This window comes from Carya illinoinensis, chromosome 8, assembly GCF_018687715.1.
Source record: "Carya illinoinensis cultivar Pawnee chromosome 8, C.illinoinensisPawnee_v1, whole genome shotgun sequence".
Taxonomy (NCBI): domain Eukaryota; kingdom Viridiplantae; phylum Streptophyta; class Magnoliopsida; order Fagales; family Juglandaceae; genus Carya; species Carya illinoinensis.
The window spans coordinates 33,935,785-33,951,899 of record NC_056759.1 but is presented as its reverse complement, the minus strand read 5'-3'; the positions used below and the strand labels follow the sequence as shown (position 1 = coordinate 33,951,899).

The window sequence follows — 16,115 nt, the reverse complement described above, 5'->3', positions numbered from 1 at the left end:
TGCATTGGTATTTTTTTTTTTACTTTTTTAAGGGGACACCAAAATGGGTGCGACCTTTAAATAATTGGTTGTATTTTTGGCAATCTTGAATGAACGTTTGTGTTTTTGGCACTCTGGCTTGATAATCTTGTTGGATAATTTCATTGGAAGGTGGTTCTATTAGCAGAACTTAACGATTCTATATCCTTTGTGTTAGTGCATGAATTACCTAGAAAGAGGATATTAGCTGTTGCAATGAAACAAAACACAACTGCTAACACGATTGCCACCAAAGAGCTGTAAATAATTTTCCAAAGTTCTTAACACGATAACGCGATTGTCTGAGTTATATAGCATCATCCATTGATCATTATATATATATTTTAAAAAACATAAAAATCCAAAGAGTTGTTGAATATAGATTTAACTGCACCGGTATGCTGATACCAATTCCTCCACAGCCATGGCTCCCACCATACCCAAGTTCTCCAACACAGACAGCACCTTCTCATCTGTTTTACCATGGGTTTCAGAGATCATCACTTGCTCGGGATTCTAAAGCTCAAGCTTCGCATCAACAGGGATGAGAATGGACCTTTCATTTTTCTTTTATCTCAACCTACGCAAGGCATCGGAACATTTCCGCTTTCCCTCTCCTTCATATACCTACAAATGACCAATTTTATGGGTTCTGCCACTAAAATAACGATAAACAATGAGGGGGAAAAAAAATGCTGTGATGACCCGTTTTTTAGTGTATTTTCGCTAAAATAGTTGTTTTTATTTTAATTAATATTTTAGTTATTTATTTTAATTTATTTGCGTTTTAAAATTGTTTTTAATTTAATTGCGTTTTAAAAAAAAATTAGTTTTTAATTTATTTGATGTTGTGTTTTATTGCCTTTAGATGTTTTGTGATTTTTAATCTCTTTTGGCAGTTTAGTTTTGTTTCCCGGAATGAGGATTAGACCTCATCTTTTTCCCTACATCTCTTTCACTTTTTCCTTTTCTTTTTCCTTTTTCTCTTTTTCCTTCTTTCTTTTTCCTTTCTTTTTTCTTTTTCATTTTCTTTTTTTCTTTCTTTCTTTTTCCTCTCCCCCGCGTCGACCCCCCCGGCCTCTCTCTCTCTTCTCTCTCCCTCACGGCCGAACGCTTCCTCAGCCCAGACCCACCGCCGCCGGCCACCGTGCGGCACACCACCCCCACCAAAACCTTCCCCTCCCTCCGGCGCACCACCCCACCGATTTCCACCCCCATCCGGCCGGCCGTTTGGCCGGAAAAGCTCTCCAAAGGCTGCACGGATTTTGCCCCGATCCGCCGCCATCGCTCCACCTCCGGCCACCATTTCTTCACCACTTCATCACCGGTCCCTTGCCGTCCTAACCCACCTATTTCCGGCCACCAACGACCACCGGAACAGCTCCTACGAGCTAGCTTTCCTTTTTGGGAAATCCGGCCTCTTTCCGGCGATTCCGCCTCCACCCACGGCCAACCACCACTTCCAATAGCTTCACAACCATCCCTAGACCATTTCCTATCAAACCCAAGCCCTAGTTTGTCCCCGTTTAAAAGTGAGTTTTTCACAACCCACGGCCACAGTGAATTTTCACTGTGACGTTGCTTTTTCGCCGCCGTTTGCAACGCCTCGTGTTTTCTAAAATTGCCATATAGCGCTGTAAGTATTTTTCAAACCCTATTTTTAGATTTAAATATATATTGCTCTTTCAATTATTTTATCTGTTGGTTGGTTGATTCCGGACTGAGTCCGAGGAGTTCAGGGGTCGGATGGATGGAGGACAGAGTTACTTGTTTATTTGATTTATATGTTGGATTATTTTATTTTGCTTTGATATGGCATTTCATGGTGCATGCACGTGTGTTTTTGTTTAAGTGTGAAAAGCCTGTTTATTGGCGTGAGTGGTCATACGGGTGCGTGTGTATCACGACCCCAAGCCGGGATGGGGTATTATCCCGGTGGAGCTCCTCTGGTCACTCGGGAGTGGAATAAACTGAGTGATGTCCCCTGAGTTGTCGCTAGACGACGGGAGCGGGGGCTAGGGGTTGCTTGGCTACGAATGCGCCGGGCGCGGAACCGGGCATCGCTCTACGCACCGACTCCGTGGCCCTTCGCTGGTGAGGGCTAGAGGATGCTTGGCTACGAACGTGCGGGGCACGGAACTGGGCATCGCTCGTTAGGTGTCACATGCGAGGTGGTACTCTGCGGTGTGGCACTGGAGCTAGGGTGTGCGGATGACCCCTAGGGGAGGTCATGGTGCGTACGGTTAATATGGATAATGGTTTGAGACGGATAAAGGCCAAATGTGACTTTTGGCGTGTTTTTCAGAAAGGATGTGTTTTTGGGCCAAATGGGTTTTTTGGCGTGTGTGGAAAATTATGTTTTATGGGCTTTGTGCATTGGGCATGTTTCATGCATATTGTTGGAGTTCTATATGTGTTTTTATCTGGTAGTGTTTGGGTTTTACTTACCTGCGGTACCATTTTTGGTTCCATAGCTTTTGGTGCAGAGTTGGAGGACGAAAAAGAGGAGGCTGAGCCCGAGGATGCGGCTCCGCCGGGTTGCTGATGCTATGATTTATATTTGGTTTAAAACTGTATTTGTGTTTTTGTAATATTTTATCTATGTATGTTTTAAACAGTTTGTATTACGTTAAGAAAAATTCTGGTACTTAGTTATGACTTTCGTTATCCGCTGCGTGTTCTTTCGTGCACATTTGTTGCCTTTGCACACACTTGGCACCCGTCGATGGGATGGTGACCCGGGTTGTCACCATCCGGACGTCTCGATTTTCCTGTATTCGGGCGTGGGGATTTGGGGGCGTCACAGGTGGTATCAGAGCAGTTTGGCTCTGGGTAAAACCACATGTCCCGTAGGCAGTACCAGAATGCTTTTTAAAGCTGTGTTTTGAAAATTATGTTAAGTACAGTTGTTTTATTTGTTTGAGCTTGTTTGTTTGTTTGTATTTATGTGGTTATGTTTTTGCAAGCTGGTTTCTTTTGTTTCTTGCTGTGTGGTGTTGGTTTTGTTTTGTTGGTTTTATGATGGTTTTATTTGTTTTCTTAAAGGAGGGTCAAGAGTGGTATTGTGGCAGGAAAATGGGGAGACCAAGGAAATCTACCCAGGAACCACGGGACAATACCTCCAGGGATGACTCCCTAGCCGAAGCAATACGGTAGATGACAGAATTTATGCAACAGAGTGCGAGGTCTCAACAGACAGGGCCTTGCCCACAACAAGGACTTTGGCCACAACAAGGGGGTCCTTGGCCACCATCAGGAGGGCCTTGTCCACCATTAGGAGGGCCTTGTCCACCATCAGGAGAGCCTTGTCCACAACAAGGAGGGTATTGGCCACAACCAGGAGGTCCTTGGCCATATCAGGGAGGGCCTTGGATGTATCCAGGAGGGTCCAGTAGCATGGTGCAAGCCGGATGCACCTATGAGCGCTTCCTGGCTCATAGGACTCCACACTTCACTGGAAATGAGGATCCACTTCAGGCTGGAAAATGGATCAAAGATCTGGAGAAAACCTTTGAGGTGTGTGGATGCACTGAGGCACAACAAGTACTCTACGCCAGCTATCTCTTGCAAGGTACCGCTTCTGATTGGTGGGATACCAAGAGGGTGTTGTTGGAATCTGAACTGGGATCTTTCGCTGCGGTGACCTGGCAGCGTTTCAAGAAGGAGTTCAATGACCGCTTCTTTCCCGCATCGGTAAGGAAGCAAAAGGCAAGAGAGTTCTCCAATCTAGTCCAAGGGGGCGCGACAGTGGAACAATACGCTCGGAGGTTCATCGAACTTGAGCGATTTGCTCCTCACCTTGTTGCCACTGAGGAGATGCGAGCAGATCGTTTTCAGGAGGGGCTACGTCATGACATACGCCATATGGTGGTCAGCCATCGGATATCCACTTTTCAGGAATTAGTGGATGTGGCCACCCTTGTAGAGCGGGAAAATAATCTGAGTGTGGGCTCCCTTCCAGGGCATAAGAGGCGGAGTTTTTCTGGTGAAGGAAGCAGCTCGGGTTCGCCCCAGAAGTTTGTTTAGCGGACCAGAACTCGACCTCAAACGTCTTCAGGTGTTCGTATGGAAGGACGGATGCCTATTTGTGGAGCTTGTAATAGAGCTCATGAGGGCGAGTGTCGGATGAGTAGCGGACCCCAGTGTTATCGGTGCTGCCAAGTGGGACATATCGCTCGGGATTGCTCCGTCAGAGTTCAAGGAAGCCGTGGAGGTAGACACGGTGGAAGAACCAACCCGAGACAAGCAGTGCAAGCCCGGGTTTATGCTGTCACACCCGGAGAGGTGGATGATGAGGCACCAGCGACCCATGATGCGGGAGTAATTACAGGTATGGTTTAATTTAATTTTAAGTTGGATTTAATTCTTGGTGTATGTGGTTTATTCTTTGCTTTTTGGATTTCATGGGTTGATGTGTTTGGTTCAGGAAGAGTCCGTTTGTATGAGTTTTATGCTTGTACTTTGTTTGATTCCGGTGCTTCACGGTCGTTTGTATCTTCCACGTTTGCTCGTGTGTGTAATTTGGTCACGGAACCGTTGCCGAAGTCTATGGTAGTGGCTCTATCCGATGGTGAGATGGTGTGGTGTTCCAAGGTTGCTTTGGGATGCCCGTTAAATTTTGAGGGAAGATTCTTGGATGCTGATTTGGTGGTGTTCAAGCTGTTGGGTTTTGATATCATCCTCGGGATGGATTGACTATACCGATATTCCGCGAGTATTAATTGCAGAAGTCGGATAATTAGCTTTCAGCTTCCAGATGGCGATTGTCTGGAATTTGTGGGGAGTAGATTAAAAGAAAAACCGATAATTATATTGGCGATTCAGGCAAGACGAGAGATTGCATGGGGAGCGGATGCATTCTTGGTGCAGATGGTGTCCACGCCGTCTGAGAAGAAGTCTTTGGCAGACATTCCAGTTGTGGAAGAATTCCCCGATGTGTTTGTGGATGACTTGCCCGGACTACCCCCTGTTCGGGAGATGGAGTTTGTTATAGACTTGGAACTTGGAGCGGCTCCTGTGCATAAAGCTCCTTATCGCATGGCACCGGCTGAATTGAAAGAGTTGAAGGCTCAGTTGCAAGAACTGGTAGAGAAGGGATTTATTTAGCCTAGTACGTCGCCGTGGGGTGCACCAGTTTTATTTGTTAAAAAGAAAGATGGAACCCTCCGTATGTGCATTGATTATCGAGAATTGAATAAGGTGACCATCAAAAATAAATATCCTCTCCGGCGGATAGATGATTTGTTTGATCAGCTTCAAGGAGTAGCCGTGTTCTCTAAGATTGATCTGAGGTCGGGATACTACCAGCTGAGAATCAGAGACCAGGATGTGCCTAAAACTGCTTTCAGGTCGAGGTATGGGCATTATGAATTTAAGGTGATGCCGTTTGGGTTAGCTAATGCCCCTGCAGCTTTCATGGATTTGATGAATCGAGTGTTTCGACCTTATCTGGATTCCTTTGTGGTAGTATTTATTGATGATATACTGATTTATTCTCGAGATGTTGAAGAGCATGTGTATCATCTTAGTCTGGTACTTGAGAGGTTGAGAGAACACCAGCTATACGCCAAGCTCAGCAAGTGTGAATTCTGGTTGGAAGAAGTTAAATTCCTTGGGCACGTAATTTCCCGGGGCGGAGTGGCTGTTGATCCTAGTAAGGTAGAGGCCATTTTGTCATGGCAGCGCCCGACTACAGTGAGCGAGGTCAGGAGTTTCTTGGGGCTCGCCGGGTACTACCGAAGATTTGTAGAGGGTTTTGCTCGTCTATCCGGACCTCTCACAGCTTTGACTCGGAAGAATACAGAATTTATTTGGTCAGAGAAATGTGAGAGAAGCTTCCAGGAACTAAAGAACAGGTTGACGACGGCACCAGTGTTAGCGCTCCCAGAACCGCATAAGCCATTCGTAGTCTTCAGTGATGCGTCTAAGTTTGGTTTGGGTTGTGTCCTTATGCAGGAAGGACGAGTTGTAGCCTATGCATCTCGTCAGCTAAAGGACCATGAAAAGAATTATCCGACGCACGATCTAGAATTGGCTGCGATTGTTTTTGCTCTCAAGATCTGGCGACACTTCTTGTATGGGGAAGCTTGCGAGGTATTTACTGATCACAAGAGTTTGAAGCATTTGTTTTCCCAGAAAAATCTGAATATGAGGCAGAGGCGATGGCTGGAGCTAATCAGTGACTATCAGTGTGAGATCAAGTACCATCCGGGGAAGGCTAATATAGTTGCTGATGCTTTGAGCCGGAAGTCACACTTGGAAGATGAAGCCGAGCCGTCAGAATTGGAGTCGTTGCTTTGTGGGATGAGAAGGCTCCTTATAGAGAGTTCGCATCAAGTGGAGATTTTGTCTTCAGTTCTCGATATTCGGGTAACTGATTTTGAAGAATTGAAAACTCTCCAAAAAAAGGATCCGAAGCTGCTGAACATCAGGAAGAGAGTCAGAAAATCTCGAGGGCCATTGCACTATAGCATGGATAGTGATGGGATACTTCGGTTCCAAGATCGCAGAGTGGTTCCTAAGGACTCAGATTTCAAAGAACGGATCATGGCGGAAGCTCATGCGGCCCCTTATTCAGTTCATCCCGACAGTACAAAGATGTATCGGGATTTGAAGAAAAATTACTGGTGGGATGGAATGAAGAAGGACGTTGCCTTATATGTTGAGAAATGCCACACATGCCGTCAGGTAAAGGCCGAGCATCAGAGACCTGCAGGTATGCTCCAACCCCTCCCTATTCCTGAGTGGAAGTGGGATGACATCACGATGGATTTCGTAGTGGGTTTGCCGAGAACGCCTAGTGGGAAGAATTCTGTTTGGGTGATTGTGGACCGGTTAACGAAGAGTGCTCATTTTCTGCCTGTTAATAACACCGACTCTTTGGGTAAGTTGACCCGTTTGTATGTCAAAGAGATAGTGCGGCTACACGGCGTACCAAAGAGTATAGTGTCGGATCGAGACCTGAGGTTTACGTCGCAGTTCTGGAAGAGTTTGCAGGCAGCTTTGGGTACTAAGTTGAAGTTCAGTACTGCTTATCACCCGCAGACAGACGGCCAGTCAGAGCGCACCATTCAGACCCTGGAAGACATGTTGCGAGCATGTGTCCTGGAATTTCAAGGAAGTTGGGAAAACCATTTGCCGCTCATCGAGTTTGCATACAATAACAGCTTCCATGCGACCATTCAGATGGCTCCCTATGAAGCTCTTTATGGGAGAAAGTGCAGGTCGCCCTTGTGTTGGGATGAAGTTGGGGAGAGTAGGATAATTGGACCCGAAATAATTCAAGAGATGCAAAGCCAAGTCCGGATCATCAGAGATAAAATGGCGGCAGCTCAGAGTCGCCAGAAGAGTTACGCTGATACCAGGAGGAGAGAGTTGTTGTTTGAAGTTGGTGATTGGGTTTACCTTAAAGTCTCTCCCATGAGAGGTGTTAAGCGTTTTGGTAAGAAGAGGAAGCTAGATCCGAGGTACGTCGGCCCTTTTCAGATTCTGGAGAGGGTAGGGTCCGTTGCCTATAGAGTTGCTTTGCCAGATTATTTTGGGGATGTTCATGATGTCTTCCACGTATCATCCCTGAAGAAGAGCTTTGGACAGCAAGAACCACGCTTCGTCGACCCAGCGGGTATTCAGTTGCAACCGGATCTTACTTATGAAGTTGTTCCGTCGCAGATCTTGGATTGGAAGGAGCAACAGTTGAGGTCCAAGACGATACCTTTGGTTAAAGTGGCCTGGGGAGACCCGTTAGCTCAAGACTTCTCTTGGGAGCGAGCAGCGGACATGAGGGAGCAGTACCCGTATTTGTTCGAATAGAGAAGGTATGTGTCTTAATCTTGATCACAGATGGTTTATGTGCTTTCTTGTGGCTTGTTTTAAGTTGGTGGTTGATCTGCAAATTTCGAGGACGAAATTTGTTTTTAAGGAGGGGAGGATGTGATGACCCGTTTATGAGTGTATTTTCGTTGAAATAGTTGTTTTTATTTTAATTAATATTTTAGTTATTTATTTTAATTTATTTGCGTTTTAAAATTGTTTTTAATTTAATTGCGTTTTAAAAAAAAATTGGTTTTTAATTTATTTGATGTTGTGTTTTATTGCCTTTAGTTGTTTTGTGGTTTTTAATCTCTTTTGGTTGTTTAGTTTTGTTTTCCGGAATGAGGATTAAACCTCATCTTTTTCCCTACATCTCTTTCCATTTTTCCTTTTCTTTTTCCTTTTTCTCTTTTTCCTTTCTTTTTTCTTTTTCATTTTCTTTTTTTCTTTCTTTCTTTTTCCTCTCCCCCGCGTCGACCCCCCCCGTCCTCTCTCTCTCTCTTCTCTCTCCCTCACGGCTGAACGCTTCCTCAGCCCAGACCCACCGCCGCCGGCCACCGCGCGGCACACCACCCCCACCAAAACCTTCCCCTCCCTCCGGCGCACCACCCCACCGATTTCCACCCCCATCCGGCCGGCCGTTTGGCCGGAAAAGCTCTCCAAAGGCTGCACGGATTTTGCCCCGATCCGCAGCCGTTGCTCCACCTCCGGCCACCATTTCTTCACCACTTCATCACCGGTCCCTTGCCGTCCTAACCCACCTATTTCTGGCCACCAACGACCACCGGAACAGCTCCTACGAGCTAGCTTTCCTTTTTGAGAAATCCGGCCTCTTTCCGGCGATTCCGCCGCCACCCACGGCCAACCACTACTTCCAATAGCTTCACAACCATCCCTAAACCATTCCCTATCAATCTCAAGCCCTAGTTTGTCCCCGTTCAAAAGAAGGTTTTTCACAACCCACGGCCACAGTGAATTTTCACTGTGACGTTGCTTTTTCGCCGCCGTTTGCAACGCCTCGTGTTTTCTAAAATTGCCATATAGCACTGTAAGTATTTTCCAAACCCTATTTTCAGATTTAAATATATATTGCTCTTTCAATTATTTTATCTGTTGGTTGGTTGATTCCGGACTGAGTCCGAGGAGTTCGGGGGTCGGATGGATGGAGGACGGAGTTACTTGTTTATTTGATTTATGTGTTGGATTATTTTATTTTGCTTTGATATGGCATTTCATGGTGCATGCACGTGTGTTTTTGTTTAAGTGTGAAAAGCCTGTTTATTGGCGTGAGTGGTCATACGGGTGCGTGTGTATTACGACCCCAAGCCGGGATGGGGTATTATCCCGGTGGAGCTCCTCTGGTCACTCGGGAGCGGAATAAACTGAGTGATGTCCCCTGAGTTGTCGCTAGACGACGGGAGCGGGGGCTAGGGGTTGCTTGGCTACTAACGCGCCGGGCTCGGAACCGGGCATCGCTCTACGCACCGACTCCGTGGCCCTTTGCTGGTGAGGGCTAGAGGATGCTTGGCTACGAACGTGCGGGGCACGGAATTGGGCATCGCTCGTTAGGTGTCACATGCGGGGTGGTACTCTGCGGTGTGGCACTGGAGTTAGGGTGTGCGGATGACTCCTAGGGGAGGTCATGGTGCATACGGTTAATATGGATAATGGTTTGAGACGGATAAAGGCCAAATGTGACTTTTGGCGTGTTTTTCGGAAAGGATGTGTTTTTAGGCCAAATGAGTTTTTTGGCGTGTGTGGAAAATTATGTTTTATGGGCTTTGTGCATTGGGCATGTTTCATGCATATTGTTTGAGTTCTATATGTGTTTTTATTTGGTAGTGTTTGGATTTTACTTACCTGCGGTACCATTTTTGGTTCCGTAACTTTTGGTGTAGAGTTGGAGGACGAAGAGGAGGAGGCTGAGCCCGAGGATGCGGCTCCGTTGGGTTGCTGATGCTATGATTTATATTTGGTTTAAAACTGTATTTGTGTTTTTGTAATATTTTATCTATATATGTTTTAAACAGTTTGTATTACGTTAAGAAAAATTCTGGTACTTAGTTATGACTTCGTTATCCGCTGCGTGTTCTTTCGTGCACATTTGTTGCCTTTGCACACACTTGGCACCCGTCGATGGGATGGTGACCCGGGTTGTCACCATCCGGACGTCTCGATTTCCCCGTTTTCGGGACGTGGAGATTTGGAAGCGTCACAAATGCTGTTTTACAAATACAGCACAATCCAAACGATACTAAAGAACAGAAAACATGAAACCAGTGCTCTTCGGCATCATTCCCATTCTACTGGTGACTTCGAAATGAACTTCCAAGAAATAAAATATACAGATATCATTACCAAGATGAAAGCCATTAATAGAGATAACTTATTTCTTTTCATTTTAATTTATGACCTGACACTAAAAGATAATATAGAAGTACGTTCAGGCCTAGCAACTAAAGTTCACATGCGACGTAAATTACACTCATTCCTACACCTTATTCCACACTCTCTGTTTAGTACATTGGCAGATACACTAAAAACAAACCATACATTGCAGGGCTTTTGATTGTAAGTTTGAAGACTAATAAGCAACCATTCTGATCTTCATAAATTGTCATCAAGAATGGTGGACAGCAACAGCCCATGAACAAAATGACATCTTTTTGCCTTCTCTTCCTGATCCTTGATAGAGAGCGGAGATGACTGGACATTTCTGCAACCCAAAAAGAAAAAATTAAAACAAAGTATCAGATATTGCCAGACGAACAATTCAGTCAGACAAACATGGAAATGATACAACATATATATTTACGTATATTGTAGAATACTTAAGTGATGGGAGCAGCACCGTTAAGGGCCATAGAAAGGAAAATATATAAAGTAGGATAAATTGGCAGAATCAAAAGAAGGCTAGAATCATTCTCTTTGTAGCATGGCTTAGGTTTCTGCCCAAAAATTCAAACTTGTGTTCATGCATAGAAGAAGAATTAATGTGCGCAGCACTTGAATACCATGTCGTGTAGGATGGCCTAAATTCTATGAATGCTTTTGCAGCATAAAATAACCGGTCACATTTCTACTGGGAACAAATTTCATGTTACACAAATTACATTTGTTTGGATGAAGCAAAATTCTGAATTTGTTGTTCGCTGGAGACAAATTATTGAGGGCACACATGCATGTGTTTCAGTACCAATAATCTTTATCAAGCAGCCTACATTTCATTTTAAAGGTTGGATGAAGCTTTAAAAATTAAAACTCTCACATCAACCACATAAAATAAGGCCACTGCATTTTTCCAATCAAACGTAAATACATAGAAACTGTTTTATGATTCCCTCAGAAACCCTTCTATCAGAACAATTATTAGACTTTCACGACTCAAAGGATACAAATTTTTGTGTGCCGGTGCATGTGTGTATGTGTATGCATGCCTATATATAGACCTTTCATTTAGAATAGTAGCCTTTGTGGACGATCTGTCACCATTAATACCACAAAAAGTTTCATAGCCATAATGACATAAAATCAACATTGTCATGGATCCTAATGCATCGATGAAAATGACTCAATAAGAGGGAGAGGAAAAAAAGTTGAAATGCAACTCTGTACCTCTTTGATTCTTTCTCCCCAGAGCTTCTCTTAACCGAAACTGTTTCAGTTGGAAACTGAGATTGAACACTAACAAAATCATCACCCATGGGTAAAATAAATGATGACAACAATGGATCTGGTGCTGCATTGGATGAGGAGACTATACAGGAAGAACCCCCAAAAAGGGACTGGAAGTTTCCTTCTCGAAGTTCTTTCCTCAACAATGATAGTGTAGAATGAGAACCACTTTTACGTGATTTCCTCTTGCGCTGCATGTAAACCACTCGTTAAGGAATTTAGAGCGTTAACTTAAATCTCCTGATAATAAGTTTGACTCAAGACTGGTGGTTACCAGATAATGTTAGGAAATACGTGGGAGAAAGAGAAAACCAAAAAACACCAGAATGACTTACATTATGGAGCACATTTGTGGAGTTGACGACCAAGAAGGAAGATAATTTAAGCATATTACCAAAAGAAGGCTAATCCACATAACTTACTATACATTTTACTGTTGACTAACTATACTTTGGTCACTACAATGTTTTAACCCATTTTGGTGGTTCAGAAACAGCAATAGTGAAAATGGAAAACTCATGGAGAAATAAGAACAGCAATGTGGGAAGGGAAAGATGAAACAAAATCAATTCTTTTGATCTTTCCAGCAACTCCAGAGAAAGTGCTGGAAAAGAAATTGGAGCCATAAATCATTAGAGAACCATTTCAGCGTCAACTACTCTTTTCAGAAGCCACTTTATTTCTAAACTCATATTGAAGCAAGTTAACTTCCAGTGAAGCACAAAATGATTCAAGAACAACGCCTGAATGGATCCCATAGAAAAGTTGTAAGATATTGAACTCAAAAATTAAAAAGGATATCTTGAATATATTTCCATGATGTAGGGTTATGTGAGCAACCATGTCAACCCCCACCCTCATTGCACAAACTGGACATACCTGCAGATAAACAGTCCGCGTAGTTAGCAAAACTAGGGTTCGATTAGCACCCTCCTTCTAGGGAACAGATAAGAAAAATATTTTTATTCATATTTTATTCGTCACATATCAAACAAAAAACTCTTACCAAAGGTTGCATGTACCAAGAGGCAAGAGCCAAAGCAATTAAGGCTTTCAGTCTCAGCCAAAGCATTTTTTTTGTTAGTATATCTCAGCCAAAGCAATCAAGGCTTACAAACTCTTACATCAATATTTTTTATGTCCACCAATGGATTAACTATTGATTAGTTTATCAAAAGGATTCCCTCAATCAGCATATCAAGAATTCTTTTTTTTTTTTTTTCTTTTATATATATATATATGAAAACTTTGGCTCAAGGCTAGATAAAGATTTTGGGAGTAATCACTCTGGTTTGCTCAGATCCTGCTCTTCATTGAGTTGGATTTTTCGATAAGCAAAGAAACATCTTATTAAGACAGAAAGCGGGTGTCACCCCAATACATAGGATGAATACAAGAACCACCTAACTAGGGAAAGGGAAATGTGCTTAAAAGCCTTGAAAAGGAGAAACAGAAGAACCTACACAGGCTTTGCATAATCTTCAAAGCTACGCACATAAATCTCTAATACCATGAAGAGCGGTAAAAAGCAAAGAGCTGCTATCTAATATCATGAGAGGAAATCTCTGAGACAGCTTAATTCTTTTTTTGATAGTGCCATTCATTTTCGATGCTGGACTAGATTAGAGGAAATCACTGAAACAGCTTAATTCTCTACCTGCTTATATTCCAAATATTTAGGATCAATTAGATGAATCAATACTCATGCAGAGAAACTCCACAGTTGGAATTTAAGGCTCTGTTAGTTATGCTGTTGACTAGCTAGCATGGGAGAGAAAATTACAAATATCAAATAGCTTTCTACTAATGATGCATACATTAAACTAAAAATTTTGAGAATATAGATATCCCAAAAGTTTCTTACTGGCTTGTAAAATTTTTTATTTTTTATTTTTTGATAACTAAAAGTAAAGTTTTATTGAAATAAAAGGATTTCCCCAGTACACCGGTACAACGAACATGCCTAATTACACTTGTAAGATTTAACATATGCAGAATATTATTAACATATATGAAAGGAGAAATACCCCATTCCTTGCCTCCAGAGGATGCTCGTCATCAATGTGGCAGCACAATCCGACTATATCAAAGTACTCTGAACAGAATGGACATGGAAACTCCTCCCTTATATCATCATCCCCATCAATTTCTTCAAATCCCGTGAACATATCTGCATTTAGTCAGTGTGAAAACTAAGTAAAACAAATTGGGGGAAAACAAGAAGTTCATGCCTCATATCACAAGCTAATTCAAACAAAGCTAACTAGTGGGACTTTCAAAGTTTACATTCTTATATTTCATCAGTAGTCCCAACCAAATGGAGCACTAAATGAAGGGTTTTGTGCATCAAGTCCAACTCTTGGATCTATCAAGACTTGCACATTGTTATCAAGCAATTAAACAAAACATATATACAGAAAAGGCAACCTCAATACTATGTTCCTTTGGGCAGCTTCTATAGATTTTAATGAGCTGAGTTTCCATGATTTTCTCGTCTCTTTTTCCATTTCCAGTTAAGACATTTCATTTGTTGACTCTGGCTACGCCTTTCTGTGTTTTTAAATAAAATATTCAATTACTTAAAAAGAAAAAGGCAGCTTCAAAGCCAAATAATGGTATCAAGTTCAATTCCCCTTGAATTACCCGAGGTGCACTTGCAGGAAACTCCTTGTCGAGAGCTTGTGGATCCCCGGGATTAGTCGAGACGCTGTTCCCGAACACCCAGTGCCAATAAAAAAGAAAATAGTGGTATCAACTTCAATAAAAATTAATTTAATGACTCTAATTGATCATAACATCGAAAACCCAAGTCCCGTATACTTGGGCTCTTGCCTATTCTTATGATCAATAAAATTCTGTTTACCAATCAAGAAAAACAGTGAAGGGAAAAGTAGGTATTAACAACACCGATGCTGTTAGTTTAGGGATACAAGAAATTCGTGACAGTTCATGCCACTAAATCAATTACAAACCAACCAATTGAGTAAAGTATTGAAGTTCTTGACCGCTCTCAATCTTTGAAGCTTCTTTCGTTCCTCTCCTTCCAAATACACCACCAAAGGCATATTGGGGCCATCTTCCATATCGCTGCAACCTAAAGTTGCCTTGAAGGCCTCTCCAAGAAGCTATAAGGTCGATCACCCTTCTTGGAGTCACTCAAGCTAATCCCACCATTCACATTTTTTTTTTTTTAAAGTTAGGAACTAGAAAACAATGCAAGAAAATGGTGAACGCTAGTTCCATTCTTTTCCCTTCACTTTCAACATACCAACACGCACGCACACTTGCACTTGCAAAATTGTAGAGATGATCAGGCCAAGTAATTACAACAAATGCTCCAAAGCAATAAAAAAATCAGAAACTAAGTTCCTAGGAATCTTAAAAGAAAAAACTCGAAAAGTAGAAAATTCTTCAGACAAAACAATCACCCCAACCTCTATAAAGTGAAGCTTTCATCAATTCCCACGTCTATACAACAAACAATTTAAGCTCTACGACTCCAGTCACCAAAATTTCCCTCATTTCACAGCAACCAAAAATAAAAAAAAAAAAAACAACAACAAAAGGAAGTGAGTCATTCAGGCCAAATAATCATTCCAGTATCACCTTAAAATTCAATATTTTCCATTTATCGCATAGAAACACTAATTCTAATAATAATAATCATCGTCATTTATTTCTTAAAAAAAAATAATCATCTTCATCATATCTACCCTACAGTCACCAAAATTCTCCTCCGTTTTCTTTGCTACCAGAAAACCCCATACGCTCTGTTATTCAGGCTACATAACAACATAAACGACGCGAAAGGCAAGTCTTTTTGCAGTTTCACATATAAATAACCACGAACTCAAGATCCAACCATTTCCACCACCAAAATTCCCCTCCTTTTTCCCACCACAAAAAAAAAAGCGGTATTCAGGCTATATAACCTCATCAACCTTATCGAACGTAGACCCTCCCCAATCCCCACATCTACAACAACCAATAACAAGAACAGGAAAAAGGCCAATCAAGCTCACCGGATCGGGATTGAAGAGCGGACTGGTACCGCCTCGAAGCCGAAGAGAGACGAGCGCTCCAGGAATCACCGTCCATAGCTTAACCTCCAACGCCTCTTCCGACTCCTCCCGCTCAAATCGATTCCGACAGATGCCCCCCCACCCTTATCCGTGGCTTGGACAGAATCCTACCTCCTCTCGGATTCAGACCCAATTCGCTTGAGATGGGGGGGACAGATAAGAATCGGGTAGGGTTTCAGTTCAGAGAGAGTGTGTGAGAGAGAGATTCAATGAAATTTCACGCTGGAGGAAGAGAAGATCAAATTTCCACTGTCATTTTATATTTATGCACCCTTCGCCTTGTCTTTTTTTTTTTTTTTTTGTCTGTACCTTTTTTCTTTGTAAGATTTTGATATTTAGAAAGATAAAATCTATTTATAAATCTTACTTTTTACTTTTTACGAACATGGCTTTGTTAAAGTTGGCTATGTTAAAAAATAATTGATGTTTTAAATCTTTTTAAAATTATGATGTTTTAATTTGTCCAATATTTCTTATATAATATATTATATTACGTGATTAAATATATTAATTTACATGCTTACGTGACTA

The 16,115-nt window shown here is 42.4% G+C and overlaps 1 protein-coding gene across 1 annotated transcript; it reads right to left on the bottom strand.

Annotated features, from left to right (window-relative positions):
• Positions 1-10,203: 10,203 nt before the first annotated feature.
• Positions 10,204-15,835, bottom strand: LOC122318241 (protein DEHYDRATION-INDUCED 19 homolog 3-like). The gene is made up of 5 exons (XM_043135447.1): positions 15,525-15,835; positions 13,530-13,672; positions 12,304-12,381; positions 11,443-11,699; positions 10,204-10,543 (listed from the first exon to the last, which is right to left on the bottom strand). Exons 1-5 carry the CDS (start codon positions 15,598-15,600, stop codon positions 10,435-10,437), a joined length of 663 nt encoding a protein of 220 aa, XP_042991381.1. The 5' UTR covers positions 15,601-15,835; the 3' UTR covers positions 10,204-10,434.
• Between the last annotated feature and the right edge of the window lie 280 nt (positions 15,836-16,115).

Bases quoted from the DNA above. Each gene is read 5' to 3' on its own strand.
- LOC122318241 (XM_043135447.1), bottom strand. From the start codon at position 15,600: ATGGACGGTGATTCCTGGAGCGCTCGTCTCTCTTCGGCTTCGAGGCGG. The intron at 13,673-15,524 runs GTGAGCTTGATT...GACTAAATGCAG, and splicing joins CGCTCTTCAATCCCGATCCG to ATATGTTCACGGGATTTGAA. The intron at 10,544-11,442 runs GTACAGAGTTGC...TTTGGGTTGCAG, and splicing joins GGGGAGAAAGAATCAAAGAG to AAATGTCCAGTCATCTCCGC.